This window comes from Cavia porcellus, unplaced genomic scaffold (assembly GCF_034190915.1).
Source record: "Cavia porcellus strain 051 isolate PalLab524CR breed Dunkin Hartley unplaced genomic scaffold, mCavPor4.1 scaffold_2, whole genome shotgun sequence".
In the NCBI taxonomy this organism is placed as follows: domain Eukaryota; kingdom Metazoa; phylum Chordata; class Mammalia; order Rodentia; family Caviidae; genus Cavia; species Cavia porcellus.
In genome coordinates this window covers 15,149,556-15,164,320 of record NW_026947485.1, presented here as the reverse complement: position 1 = coordinate 15,164,320, position 14,765 = coordinate 15,149,556, and the positions used below count along the sequence as shown (strand labels likewise).

At 33.1% G+C, this 14,765-nt stretch overlaps 1 protein-coding gene across 3 annotated transcripts in view; it reads left to right on the top strand.

Annotated features, from left to right (window-relative positions):
• The window catches only part of Immp2l (inner mitochondrial membrane peptidase subunit 2), an 878,014-nt gene that overhangs the window by 683,524 nt on the left and 179,725 nt on the right, over nt 1–14,765 (top strand). For all 3 annotated transcript variants that reach the window (XM_063238755.1, XM_063238753.1, XM_063238759.1), the window contains one exon: nt 3,485–3,587. In XM_063238755.1, the coding sequence (XP_063094825.1) occupies nt 3,485–3,587 (103 nt within the window). The remainder of the gene's footprint in view (nt 1–3,484; nt 3,588–14,765) is intronic.

Sequence of the window (14,765 nt, the reverse complement as noted above, 5' to 3'; positions counted from 1 at the left end):
TAAATGAGGAAACTGATGCCTAGAGTTGCCAAGTTTCCCAAGATCACATAAGCTTCGAAGCATTAATTCTGATATAAAAGACAACACAGGATATTCCCCATTGTAAGATGTTCATCTGATGAATAACTTCCCTCTCAACTTAGTTAGGGTTCACGTCTTTCCCTTCAAAGCTGGGCCAAATTCTGGTAACTTGCACAAGTTTATTGTGAATAATATTATAAATAATAAAACTGAAATAGTCTGTCTTTACAATCTGTGTATTTTGCACTGAATTTTGCAGAATTTTTCACTCCATTTATTCATTCATGTGCTCATTGATTTAAAAAATATCTGTTGAGTACTTTGTGCAATGTATTTCCCTGGGCTCTGGGTTTACTACTGAACTGAATGAGAAAGGCAAAGTTCTGAACATTGCATTCTAGTAGAGAGAGGTAGAGAATAAGCAAACCCATAGACACACATTGAGTGTTGGGAGGTACCATATAGAGAAATAAAGCATTGTAAGTGGCCAGAAAATAACGGGATAAAGGATTTTCTTACATTTTTTAGATGAAATAGGCAGCACAAGGGAATGTACAGTCGTCACTGGAACTTTTATGATACCATTGTTTTCTTTCAAAAGTATCTTGACTCCTTGTTTCATGTCACATTGAAACTCAGTCTGGCTTTTATGTCATTCTCTAGTGTCTAGAAACTAAGTTTGACTTAAATTCTACCGTTTAACTGTAGAAATGATTTTGTGTTGGATTTGCTTTATAACTTTAAAAAATATTTTCTCCCACAATCAAAGTGAGCACACCTAAAATGTGCCGTTGAGAGAAGTGCTATAATTATCATTATTGTTATTCATATTATCATTGTTAACTAGGTGACCATACTTAGGAATGCTGTCCCTTGCCATGTCTGAGCCCAGTGCAGACATGAACAATCAATCAGGTCCCTCACCCACAAAATTCTCAGTGTCACCAGAATTCTCTACCTAGCACTCTAGGTAGTAACTATGGAACATTTGAAGTTGCTGTGAGAGCTGAGACAATGTTGGTTCCTTGCTGAAAACTTTCCTAAGAAAGAAGTTCATATTAAATTAAATTGAAAGACTCAAGAAGGAAGAGGCAAGAGAGGCTCAGAGGCTTTGGGTTTCTTGCTGTCCTCCCAATCCAGCGCTCTGCATATGAACACCAGTTAGAAGGTTGCTGCATCCACATTAACCCACATTCACACACAGGGCTGGTGAGACAGCCCTAGACAATGAACGTATGCACATTTGCACACACACACACACAGACACACACACACACACACAGTTGTTCACAATTTTCCATGGATAATGTTGTATATTCATGAACTCTGCAATAGTAACAAACTCTGTCTGCTTTTCTTACATACACATACCTATGATCCTTGAATGGTTATTTGAAAAGAAAAAAATTGGAAATTGTTTTCTTTCCAAATATGTGTCCAAAATACCAGCTGAATAAGATGAACAAACACTTGAATTTATTTGGGGATTATGCATTTCTAACAATTAAGAAAAAGGGGCTTCTCTTTGTCATTAATATTCATTGTGGAATATTAGTTCACAGAGAATTTCATGATAAAAGTGGCTATGATGTCAAGAACTAATTGGTTTTAATAGAATGATTATATTGCAAAGTCTATGAAGGTAAAATATATTCAACTTGATTTTGCTTTTCTCTGAACAGATGAAAACCTTCTTTTCAATAGTAATTAAAAATAAACAGCAGTCATTAACATACTCTGGGGTTGTAATGGCCACAACTTTGCTTACTTGCATGAATGACTTACTGATATAAAGCAAAGTAATTCAACATTGAAATTATCTTGGAAATTAAAAACCATCTAGATAATGAATAGTTCCAATTTCTATAGCACCAATTTATGTGTAGTTTTTCTTTTTTTATGTATTCTTCTGCATATAGACAACTTGCAAATGAAACTGATCTTACAGGGAATCCACAACAAAGAAGAGACTGGAGTGCTCACTTTCTACATGCATTAACTTGGGAGTGTTATTCATTCATTCATTCATTCATTCATTCAGTAAACATTCATTGAAAATTCTCTTTAGGAGAGCATTTTTCCAGGGTGCTTTCAAGAGCAAATAAAGAAAAAGCAAAGCAGTCTCTGCTTAAAAAAGCAATTATTATTCCAAAATTGAGATAGTGTTTTGTTCTAATTTAACATCTTTTTAAAAAATTGTTGTATTTGAATTTATTTATCCAATCTTGTATTGTTGAACATTTATGTAATATGATTTGGGAAGAGGGTGGGGTTATCAAAGTCACAGATTAAATACTTCTGGTAACAAATGTTTGTCCAAATTCCTGATTATTTCTTTAGATTAGACTTCTGTAAGTAGAATAATTAATTCAAAAGGCATGAACATTTTAGTTTCTTAAAATTTACCAAAATAGATCCAAAGAGGTTAAAAGGTTGTATCACTTTATATTGCCCCTGACACCGTGTGACAGCCTCTCCTCCTTTCCGTGCCAGCATTAAGAATTAGAATGTTCTGTTAGATGGGTATCATCTGCTACTGATCTTTAAAGAATTCAAAATTGTTTTTTTTTTTTTGCTTTTAAGATTATTTGAGTGCTGATCAAAATTTTCACATGATGCTTTTCTGACAAAAGTCAACTAGATCTTGTCTTTTCTTCTTATAAATCCTGAATTTTAGAGTAAGAGGTTATAAAGTGTTGTCTGTTAGTTTGAGAAGTTTAATTGAAAAATGAAGATTGCAGCTGTCCAGGAGTATGTGGGAAAGAATATGTACATACAAGCAAATGTTATAAAATAAACACATCTGTGTTTTATTAGCATCTATTGAGTTTTATAAATACATATTTAAATATTAGAGTTAATTAGCAAAACATTATATTTACTGTTGGTAGATTCTATTTGAGCACAAAATTCTTACTTCTAGAAATTTAAAAAATAATGTGAATAGGTTTATAGTGACCTAACTACATCCTACTTAAAAATGAAATTATGGACCAGTTATGCAGTTAGCCTGTCTTTTATCTTTTCTATCATTTTAAACATTTTTGTTTTTATTTTGACATGTTTGAGTACATGATAATTACTTTCCTTGTAGGAAGTTGATGCATGTATATCTGATTTTTTTTCATGTTCTTCATTTCTCATCCCTCCTCCTTCCTCTCACTTTTTGTCCTCTTTCCATTTGAAAAACATCTATTTCCCTGTTTCCTTTTATCTGCCTTTTGTTTTGTTCTTTATCTATATTTTTCATATAAAAGAAAGCATGTGATACTTTTGTGGGTTTGATTCATTTCACTTAACATTATGGTCACTTAACAGTAAGGTACAGCCATTTTCCCACAAATGACTCAAATCTGTTTCCTCTTTTTCTTTTTAAATCATTTCTACCCTTCCTATGTTTGTATGCTGAGCTGATAGATTTTCTTTCCATCCTTGCCTCAATGTCCACTTTGTTTGTTCCTAGAACCATAGGACACAAAAACCGGTATGTCAAAGTTCCCCGTGGTCATATCTGGGTTGAAGGTGATCATCATGGACACAGTTTCGACAGTAATTCTTTTGGGCCGGTAAGTCAACTGTCATCCCATTGCCAGTTCAATATGATTTCAAATGTGGGAACAAAAGTAAAGTCTGGTAGTTTATTCGGGTAGTTAGGCCAAGACAGATTGGAAATTTTATAGTGAATGGATCACATCTGAATAATTCTTTTAAATATCATAGATAGATATATAAGATGTTACAGTTGTATGTGTGTGTACGTGTTGAAAAGAACCCAGGGAATCCAACACAGGGCATTGGTGCCTCTGTTCTCATCGCTAATTGGTTCAGTTGGTGTGAAGAGTCCAAAAACTGTGAGTAAACAAATTGTTCTGGCTGGAAAGGGTAAGGAGTCAGGAGACAAGGGATTCTGATATGTTCTTACTTATAGATCAAGTCCCATACAAACCACTGCCAGCACAGCATGTTTTTTGTCGAGTACTAAATTAGATGAGTTTCAAAGCAGTTGAGTACCAAGTATATGTCTGCACTAAAAGCAGCTTCCAGCTGTCTGACTGGTCCCTCTTGGAAGATCTTTATTTCCCCAGTATGAATGCTTCGTAGTTTATGTTTTCAGTTAATGATTAGCAGATATAATGTGTAAAAACGTAGGCATCAATTTTTCTAAATCATTAGTTAAAGACACAAGACTAATAGTGATGATACTGCTAAGCGTTAGAAGAGGCAAACTTTACTTCTGTCCTCCTTGGGTATCACTTTGACCTGACAATTAAATTGATCAAAGACAGATGAAAGGAGAAAAAAAGCATATAATCTAATATAATTTTTACATGGAATAAGAGTTCTCATAAAGAAATGAAGAAAAAAAATGAAGGCCTAAAGATGTGACAAACCTTCCTAGTTTTGTGTAAGGTTGAAAAGAGAGGTAATTGTGGAAAAGTAAATTGTTTAAGAGGATAAAGGAAGATCAGGATTATTTTAACAAGGTGTGTTTTACTGAATTCTCTAGTTATGACTCCCCATCAAGGAATGTTTCTTGTCTTCTACTAGAGGGAGGGCTGCAATCACTAGTTATTTATCTGACATTTTCAGGAAGAAAAGGTGAAAATAGTGTGTTCTTATTGCAGGTAATGATTTCCAAGTGCTTTAAACTTTAAAGATGCAGAGTAGCAACTTTTGGGGTGGCATGTTCTGCCACCCTCATTTGAGTAATATTTTTAGTATTTTAATTCATAGAAGGGAGGCAGACATACCATATTCCATGCTTGTGTTCATAAAATATGTGACTAATCACATACTATATGGATTTTTTCATTTTCAATGTATATAAAAACTTCTCTGTTTATGAATTTCTATAGTAGCTCATTATGTAAAGTAACTAATCTCTTAGTGGAAACTGTAACTGAATCCCAATTATCTAGTCTGTTTGAAAGGTTGGCCTTAGATTAGATTTTCTGAAAGCTGTTCATATCTATATTATTATGTCTGTACAGTATAGTAGAGAACACTTGTATAGGTAAAAAAAGTTTATGCTCATGTCATTATCTAAAATTAAATGTGAACTTTTATTAGAATTAAATGATTTCTTTTATACAGCATGCATGAAAGTTCAGTAATATTGTCAGTAAAGAAGCAACTGCTTTCAAAATTTGGATAACATACAACAGCAGAGCTAGGTTGAATAAGTGTATGATATGTAGGCTGAAATATTAGATTACTCCTAGATCTGTTTTCTAATCACAAATATAAAAAAATAACTTTTAAGGCCTTTACTTGCCTATGACTTGTAATCAAGGATAAATATAATCTTTATGACATATACCAAAGGAGAGGCAAAGACTGAAAATGTTGAAATTATTTTATGTCATTTATAATGTAGCAGAAGTGTCTGTTATGAGAAAATCTAGTAGAAACTTGAAAGTGAAAATAAAATAAATTACCTCATAGCAGTTTTATTTTTCTTGCATAAATAAGATGAAATATATTCTTGCATCAACTTGTTGGTGAAGTCCAGATTAAAGTGTTAGTTCATTTTAACTGTGTTTGGCAGGTGAGGATAGTGATTGTGAAATGAAGTGTTAAAAATGTGACTTTGTTATTAGTTCTGAAGCATGTAGTAAGGAATTAATTACCAATAATGATTTGAGATCAGTTTGCATTTTATTATGCAATTAAATGGGTGCAAAGTTTTTTACAGGATTAATATCTCTCTCACACAGTCATGTTCTCTATGCTGTCTTCTTTGGGAAAGAAAAGAATAGACAGCTAGGAGCTTGGGACTCCCACATGACCCTCAATGTGTCTGGTCTAGTGTGCAGCTCTTGTGAGGCCCCTGTGTCTGCTGTGTAATTCATAGTGGTGATTGGAATAATTGCACTGTGAATATAACCGTGAAAGTGTATCAGATATGTAAATATTCCATCACTTATGTCTTTAAAAAAAAGCAAATCGATAAAAATATTACGTGAAGGCCAATCTTGTTATACTATCTCATTATGTCTATTGTAGTGAGACTGTATGGCATGTAAAGTGCTGAGATACTGATTTTAGTGGTTAATGCCATTTGTCCACATTAGTAGTGTAAATCTATTTGTTTGTTATAACTTGAATCAGTAATTTGAGTCAGAGGTACAAAATTACTTGGAAATATATTCTTTTTTTTTTCTTTTTAATGAACAAAAATATTTATACAGACTGGCTTTTGATTCATGAGCTGGACCAAGCTATCAATTTGCATTCAGCAAACTACTATTATTTTTATATGCAGCAGCAGTTCAGTGCTATACCTTTTTTAGGATGAAGGGAAATATTTTTCACATCATGTATTAACCTACCTATATTTCATGAGTTTTGATATACATATATGTATTTTAGAAAGGACTCTCATATTTTATGTTCCAATAATAAATATGATTATAAAAGCATGTGCATAGGGATGGTTCTAGTTTTAAGAGGATAGAGGAAGAATTTAAGCATTGAAATCCCACAATCATTATGTAAAGCTCAATTGCAATATTTGAGTATGGAAATTTCTTAATCCAGTTTTTGTTATTGAATGATCACCTGAATAATTTAATTATTTTAATGTTTTACTAGTTCTAAGACCAAAAACATAAGTTTAATATTTTTTAAAACATGGTCTTGAGAATTTAGTATTTCTGTAAGATACTGTGTGGGAAATTTTATCAATTAGCACAGGTAGCGAGTCTTCGTAGCAGGCTGGTGAACTCCATGCTTTCCGAGTGTTGATTGATCTCATTTCACCGTTTGCAAGTAGGTAATGCGCTTCATTTGACATTAATTACCTATCCAAAGAGCATCTAGATGGTCTAGTATGCTTTGTATAGAAAGTGGTTAAAAATTTTAACTTTTTCTTTCAACACTTCAAAAGTATGTCAAATTATTTTTAGCATGTTTTAACTCTTTGAACAATAATTATGCCTTTTCTTAGAATCTACCTAGATTACTTTAAGTTGCTACCTATTCGTAATCTTAATCGAATTGAATTTTTCTGTATTCAAGGAGATTTTAATTTTAATATAACAAAGAAGATTAAGAAACCAGAATAAGAATATCTTACTGTTTTTGTAAGGATTGTTTTATTATTTCTTATTTATTCATTATATGTTTATTTGCTTTTGGATATATAGGCTGAGAGGTTGTTGAACAATTTATGAATGAAAGGTGAATAGTGAATTATAAGTGGATACTAATTGTAAATTATAGCATTGTGACACATTATGTGATGAGAGAAAAGAATTTAGGGAGCTTATCATCAAAGACCCAAACTTTTAGCTTGTGAAGGATGACATAACAGAAAGAAAATAGTATATTGTCTTACAAACATAGCTGATATAATAGAACAGAAAAGTACATAATCTTAGTTATGGAACTCTAAATCCTATGACTTTTATGGAAATACACTTTCTTACAAAAAAAGAAAGAGTCTCTCCTCTTCTACAGATAGATTTTTAAATAAAGTAATTGATAAAATGAGCAAGTATACACATATACATATATATTGAAAATTTTGTGAATATCTCAAGCAAACTAATAGAGAAGTAAATAAAATATGGCTTATCCAAGGATGAAATGATATAATTATTTTAAAACTATGTTAATGATATAATCTGCATGCTATAAAATACATAAACAAAATAAAAGTCTGACTATACAATATTATATTAATTACCTCCAGTTGTTATGTCTGTGGTTAGTTCATTTTTATATTTTTGTAATCTGCTGTATTTTAAATGATTTACAAAAAGATTTTATTTACATTTGAAATCAGAAAAAAATGTTATTTTTAAAATGGGTAAATATGATTGAAAGTAAATGACTTTTCTGGCTCTTAAGTTTCATAAAAACAAATTATAGTATTATGACCAAAAGGTAAAAATATCACAGATGTGGTTGGATATGAAATGTTTCAATTATGAATAATAATATTTCTATGAATTATATTTATTATAAACCTCTTAAATCATTACAAAGTATCCAATATTTTCATAATATGGTCAATAATTTATGATTTTATCTTAAATTTTAGTGTGAGAAATATTTTATAAATTTCTTTTCAAATGATAATTATTTATTTTATTGGGTAATATAAAGATGCCTGATAATGCTAATATGTTGATTAATAATTCCTTTGAATACTTTCTAAGCGTATCTCTTAGTAATTCTTTTGTTCAGTGAAAGAAATTGATCTTTCTCTCTTGACCCCATGTCCATGTAGATACCATTAGTACATTTTCTAAAACAGTCAGTTTCTTTGCTGGCACTCAGAACAACTGATCGCTACAGATACTGATGAATATTCTGCTTACAGCATGTTCAAGGAAAAACTTTGTATCTGTATGTGCATATGAATTTTCAAATAGTACTTGAGCTTAGTGGACTCTCATCAATTAAAAATGTATGCTGTATTTCTTTCATTTGTAATAAATATTCATTCAGTACATATCTATCCTCATAGGTATTTGTTCTTTTGATAAAAACAAAAAGATGGTTCTTTCCAGAGCCTCCATTTAGCTTGTGTGCTATCTTTGAAGTTTTCATATTATTTTTATCTAGCCTTAAGTCATGAACCACTAAGATACTTTCACTATTGCTGCATTGTGATTTGTCATGAGAAAAATATGCCATAACAGAAATTCTAGCGAGCAAAAAGAAAGCAAAATTAAATTGTTGGTATCTAAAATAGAAAATTAATTATATTAATCAAAGGACATAAGAAACTTTTTGTTTCAACATTTCAAGGCACAAAGATAAACTTTCTAAGACGTATAAGTACATATTGATTTTTAGGTTTATGTTCATAGTGTCACTATGTGAAGTTTTGGTGCAGGGACCATGAAGCAGAACTAGAAAATTTGGATGTGGAAATTAGCATGATATACTTTCCCTATGTGACAAAAGAAACTAAAAGTTATATGAAATATGCATTATTTTTTAATTCTAAGCCTTTTGAAAAAAAGAGCTCATCACTTGTTTCACTGTTAAACAATAAAGTATTAGCCCCTTAAAGAACTTTGAAGGAAAAAAGTATTATAGGAGGTAACAATTTTAGTGAAAACTGAACATTAAATATATTATTTACAATTAGATTGTGCTGATTGTCCAAAAGTAATGATATGTACAAGAATGTAAAATAAAGATTAGAATGACATAGAATTCCTTTGAAAGTTCATGAAATGTAAAGTTTTCACTTTTTAAAGACAACTGAAAGTCAAGGAGAAAAGTTCATACCTTCACATCCTGCAAGGCAAATTTATGCCATAAAGAGACATTTTTGAGAGCCTGTTTCGTGTTGCCTTGATTTGACCTGTGGATCAGAAAAACATGAATTACATTAGTGAGAGAGAGGTTGTTAGATGAAGTAATATATATGGAAAATGGACATTTTAAGAGGTTTTGTATCTCATCATACCTATTTTAAATTTTTTCCCTACCTTATTCACTTTTGGTTAAAAGAGAATACTATATATATGGTTAAGGCAGGAACAAGAATCTGAGCATTGGAGGAGGAAAGAAGGATCCATTAGATGTTATTGAGATCTTATTACTAAGAAATACACTGAGATGGAGCTTAACAAAATATTTAAAGTATTCAGAGATTGTAGGAGCAGAAATTCAAACCATGGATGATAAGAATGTGCTAGACCTTAGAGTCTGCCTAACCCTTTTCCCACTAATATTTCCAAGGCTGAATCGAATCTTTATGCCCAGAAGGAGCAGGTAAGAATGTCACAACATGTACTGAGAAGACTGAATTTATCCCTGCCTTGGAACAAGGATAGGGAGGGCGAGAGCAGCCATTTGGGTGGTGACAAGAGTAACAAATCCTCCACAACTGATGGTGTGCAGAGCCTCTTAGAGGAATGGTGTATTTGTGTCCTAAAAACTAGTAAGAAAGCCCTGTGAAATCTCCTAGGAACATTTGGTAGAATCTCCTAAAATTGGTGACAATAATAACTATTTGGTAAAATATTGTATTATCTAAGGCAGAAGGTAAAAGCTATATGCTTTGTGAATGAAACGGTACATGCCTAGAGTGGTGAATGGCTGCACTGAAAATACTCTGCTTACACTGTATGGACTTAGAAGAATGAACTGACATTTCATTTTATTCCTTGTTGAAGTGTAGCATTTCCTTGAGTGAGTTCTCTAGCTCTGTTAGAGTAGCTTTTATTTAAAATTAGCCATTTTCAAATAAAGAAAAGGATTATTAGACTGTGTTGACAGGATCCAAGTAAAGTGTTCTGTTCACACATTGTCTGAAAAATATTGCTTACATTTTACTTGGCTATATTTCCTAGTTGTTTTACAGTAATTGCTTATTTGTTAAAAAATGTTTGTTAAGAACCAAAATAATCTATATTATATAGAAAAAAGTAATGATAATATTGCTACGGTTTCTAAAGTCATAAAACTTTACCTTGATGTTTTATTTTTCAATTTTTTCTCAGTTACCTTTAAAAGTGCAGAAACCTAGCAATCCCACATTTTTTAAAAGATATAATTTCCATTTGACTGGTGCAGACAAAGGCGTGCATTTCAAGAAAAGGTTAAGACCAATTAAAAAGGATGTCATTGCAGTGAAAGTATCTGTGTAACCACAGATAGCTGCCTCGGAAGAGAGCCTGTTCTCTGGGGCAGTCGTCCAAAGGGAGAAGTATTACAGCAAAAGAAACAAAGACTCCCTCAGTGAATTGCTTCACTCCGGTCGTGTTCTCTTTTTTGTTTGTTTCTTTTTGACATAAGAAGCATATAATTTTCAAGAAAGCACAGAGGCATAATATACCACTAATTAATATCATTCCTCCTTCTAAGACCAGAGATAGGCTAAGCTTCCACTTCTACCAAATCAGAATTTGTCTTTTGTCTTAATTATTCTGCTTGTATCAAAATCATTTTCCACATGAGTTCATTTTCAGATCGGAGAATGTCCACAGAATTGTCATCAGACTTCCCCGGTGTGGCAGATAGTGTTCCTCTGGGCCATTTGGTTACTGGATGAAGCGTGTTCGCTTTATTAGAAGTGTGTATTTACTGACAGAGGGTCAAGAGTCAAGATACAGTGAAATGTATGCAGGTTGTTAATTTAGCTCTTTTGTAAGTTGTTATGATTTTTTAAAAGTGAGGCTTTAGTTCTTATTATAACTCCTCAGATATAATTGGTATTTACATAACTGGGTTTACATAGATAACAGAAATATGAGGGGCCTATAAGAGAAGAATCTGCTATTGAAAATACTGTTATTCAAGGTTTGAAACTGTGTTGCTTTATTTAAATGGCTATATACTTATATGCTGCATGATTACTGTCTACTTACCACTCTACATTCCTTTTAATAAACTTCAAACTATATAAATTACTTTGTAAAACAGTGAACTGTGGAAATCTCTTTTGATTAGATTTCAGGAAATGGATTTCTTTAAAAATATTTAATTCTCCAAAGCTTTTTGGGTTATCTACAAAAACAGCTTTGCTCTGTGTCAGTATCTTATCATTTTTTTTTTTTTTTTTTTTTTTTGTGGCTTGCAAATGAAATACAAGGCCAGTTTTTTAGTGACTTGGGTAATTCCTTCTATTTAGTGGAGATATGTACAGAACTTGTAATTAATCACAATAGCTATGCATTCAGACATTATCCATAGTGGTACCTTTGGAACAGGTAGTATATTAAAATTTTTCTGACTCAGTGAATCAACAGGAATGTAACTTTTTAGTATAGTGCTCATAATCATAGCATGAAGTTTGCTTTATTCATGAAACCCTTAGCTTTTGTACTCAATAAAAGTGATTCCTGTAATATGACTCCTGTATAATTCTGCTCTAATTTATCTTCCTGTCACTAAGGACTTTTTTTCCTGAAAAGAACTTTTGATCACATCATTCTACTTCTTAAAACAGTATCATCAACCTAAGCAGCTGTTATACTTAGTGAAACAATGTGAGAAGTTTTCTCTTTCATATTGAAACAAGGCAAGACAGCTCACTCCTACCTCCCTGTTCAACTTCATGCTAAAGGTCATTGCCAGTGCACAGTAAGATGAGAAAGAAACGCAGGCGGTAGGGATGATGAGAGAAGACATTTCCAAACTGCTATATTTTGTGAGTACATTGCTGTCTACTTAAATCCAAAAGGAATCGGCAGATCTACGGAAACAGTCATTCAAGTTTATCAATATAATAACTATTATTATATGTGATCAACTTTGTCTACACAACAATAGCAAACAGAAAGCATATCTTTGAGGAATGTGTCAGGGTGCTAGCTGCCTCTGAAAAGGATAGAATAAATGTCATAGGGGAGAAGTACACTCACTACTCAAGAACTTCAGGGACTGAATATCTCGAGCCAGTGGCAGGGGCAAGGGTACAGATGCTCCTATATTATGCTTTATGTTTTTTTATATCTGAAATATATTGTGATAGAATAACATATAACTATATAAGTAAAAGTGGTAAAAGTTAACATCAGTGAATTCTTGTTACAAATATTAGGCTTTTCCTTATATTTGTGGGACGCAGAGCATGGAGATCTATCGCACATCTAAATGTTGAGTAGCTATAAATCAAGTTAGCAAAATATTAGAAATGTTCCCTTTCCTTAACTTTATAAATATACAGTACCTCCATAATTTATACTCTTATTTTCAAATCTTTGCAAAAATATTTTTGTAAAGTATCAAAATGTGGGTTTTTAAAATTAAATAGCAAAATACATGATTAGTAATTAACATGAAAGTTGCATTAATTTTTTAATAAAAGCAAATGTATTCACAGATTTAGGGTTCAATTTCATTGCAGCTGCAGTGTAACAGTCAGTGTCATGGTCCTTGCACGTTGGAGTCTTACCCACATGTACATTAATGTAAAAGTGATACAATTTGCTAAGTATTCGTTACAGTGTTCCTCTGTGTTCTTGCATAATTGTGGTGTCTCTTGTGATCAGAATCATGCAAGCATTAAAGCACGAAGCTCAATTTTGCTGGCAAATGTTAGTGTATTAAAAACCTGGGGCTGGAGATATATAGCTGGGCACATGCTCCTGCCTGGCAAACACAACACAAGGTCTTGAGTTCAATTCCTGGTACAAAAATTTTAAAAAACAAAGAAAAAGAAAAGAATCTGTTCCTTCATGCTGAGAAAAAGGCTTAATTTCTGCCTTTCCCAGCTAGGTGCTTACATCTTCCCCAAGGCTGCAATCCTCCCTGTGCCTAACCAGCTGCAAACTTCCCTGGCATTTGGACTTAGTCACCTTTTGTTTAGAAAAAAAGAGAAGTGGAAAAGCATTTGTCTTGGCCCTGGTAGGTATTTGTTTCAGAGTAAATACTGAATAATCAAGGCTGTGAAGCCACATTTTGCTGGTGCTAAATCTAAATACCAAATCTTGAGTGATACAGAGAAGCATTTAATTTCTATAAAATCTGTCATAGGTAGGTTTCTCAAAATGTACAAATCAAAAGGCAGTGCTTCTTGTTCAGGAACAAGGGTGACATGGCTCAAAGAAACTAACCCAGCTTCATTAGAGTGGCATTAAATCCTTAAGATCTGTCCCAGCACATTTTCTAGGTACCTCTTTCCTCCTTATCCGTGCCTGCCTACATCTTGAGCATCCTCTAAAGTCACCATTGGTTTTTTTTCTTTTAACCTCTCTCTCTTGGCAAACACTTTCATTCCTGCCTGTTACATTGTCTTCTCTCTGGCCTCACCATGATAGGAATGACCTATGCCATCACTCATGAAATTTTGTTTCTGGCCAAGTCAAGCATCCTTCATAGCATCGGCAGTGTAACTGTAGTTTTTGGTGTGGGGACTGTCAACTTGAACAAGGCACATACAGAAGTTAATTTATCCTGTGTGACTGTGTCCTAGAACTAGGAACATAGGTCAGCATCTGCTTTATGACCAAGTTTAATGAGCGACTTGTGAGAATAAAGGTTTTTCTAGAACACCACTTAAAAACTGTGTCTCTTGTGCTAAATCTGGCCCATGCCTGGTTTGGGGAAGAAGGAGCAGAAGAGGGAGGGGAGGAAGAATTCTGTTAGAATCAGCCAAACTCCGATTTTCATATTGACTGTCACTTGTTTACCCACTGCAAGGGTTGAGTTCAGTACTTGGAGCAAAGGACTTATGGGCCACAAGGATTTACCATCCGGCTTTTACTCCTGATTAGACAGTAACAGGAAAGTGTTTTTTTTTTTTTTTTTTTTCCTATGTTTGTCCCTTTCTTTTTGACTCGTTTTTGCTTTTTGGTGATGATGTTGGTACTGATGATTAAAAACAGCCTCTGGGCTGGGCTACATCCCTAGCTCTTTTTATCTTCCCTCTTTTGAAACAGGGTTTCACTAAGTTGCTAAAATGCCCAGATTAAGCTGTATCTTGTCCTGCCTCAGCCTCCCAGAGAGTTGGGATCATAAGTATGCACCACCACCTGGCAGTAACAGAAAGCTTCAGAAAGATTGATTAAGCATTACGTTTGGCCTTGAATGTGAAGGCCAGTAAACTGACCTTATCTAGAAAGTCCTGAAAACCCATTTACATTTTTGAGCAGGAGCATAGCAAGTTCGAAAAAGCATTTTAGCAAGACTGATTTGGGAAATTATGAATGAAAGACTAAATTGGAAATAGGCTACACATAGAGAATGAAATTATGCGATGAGAGTATTGCTTCAAGTAGGAGATGATAGGTCTTAGACTAAGGTGGCTGTAATGAAAATATGAAGAAGTGTAT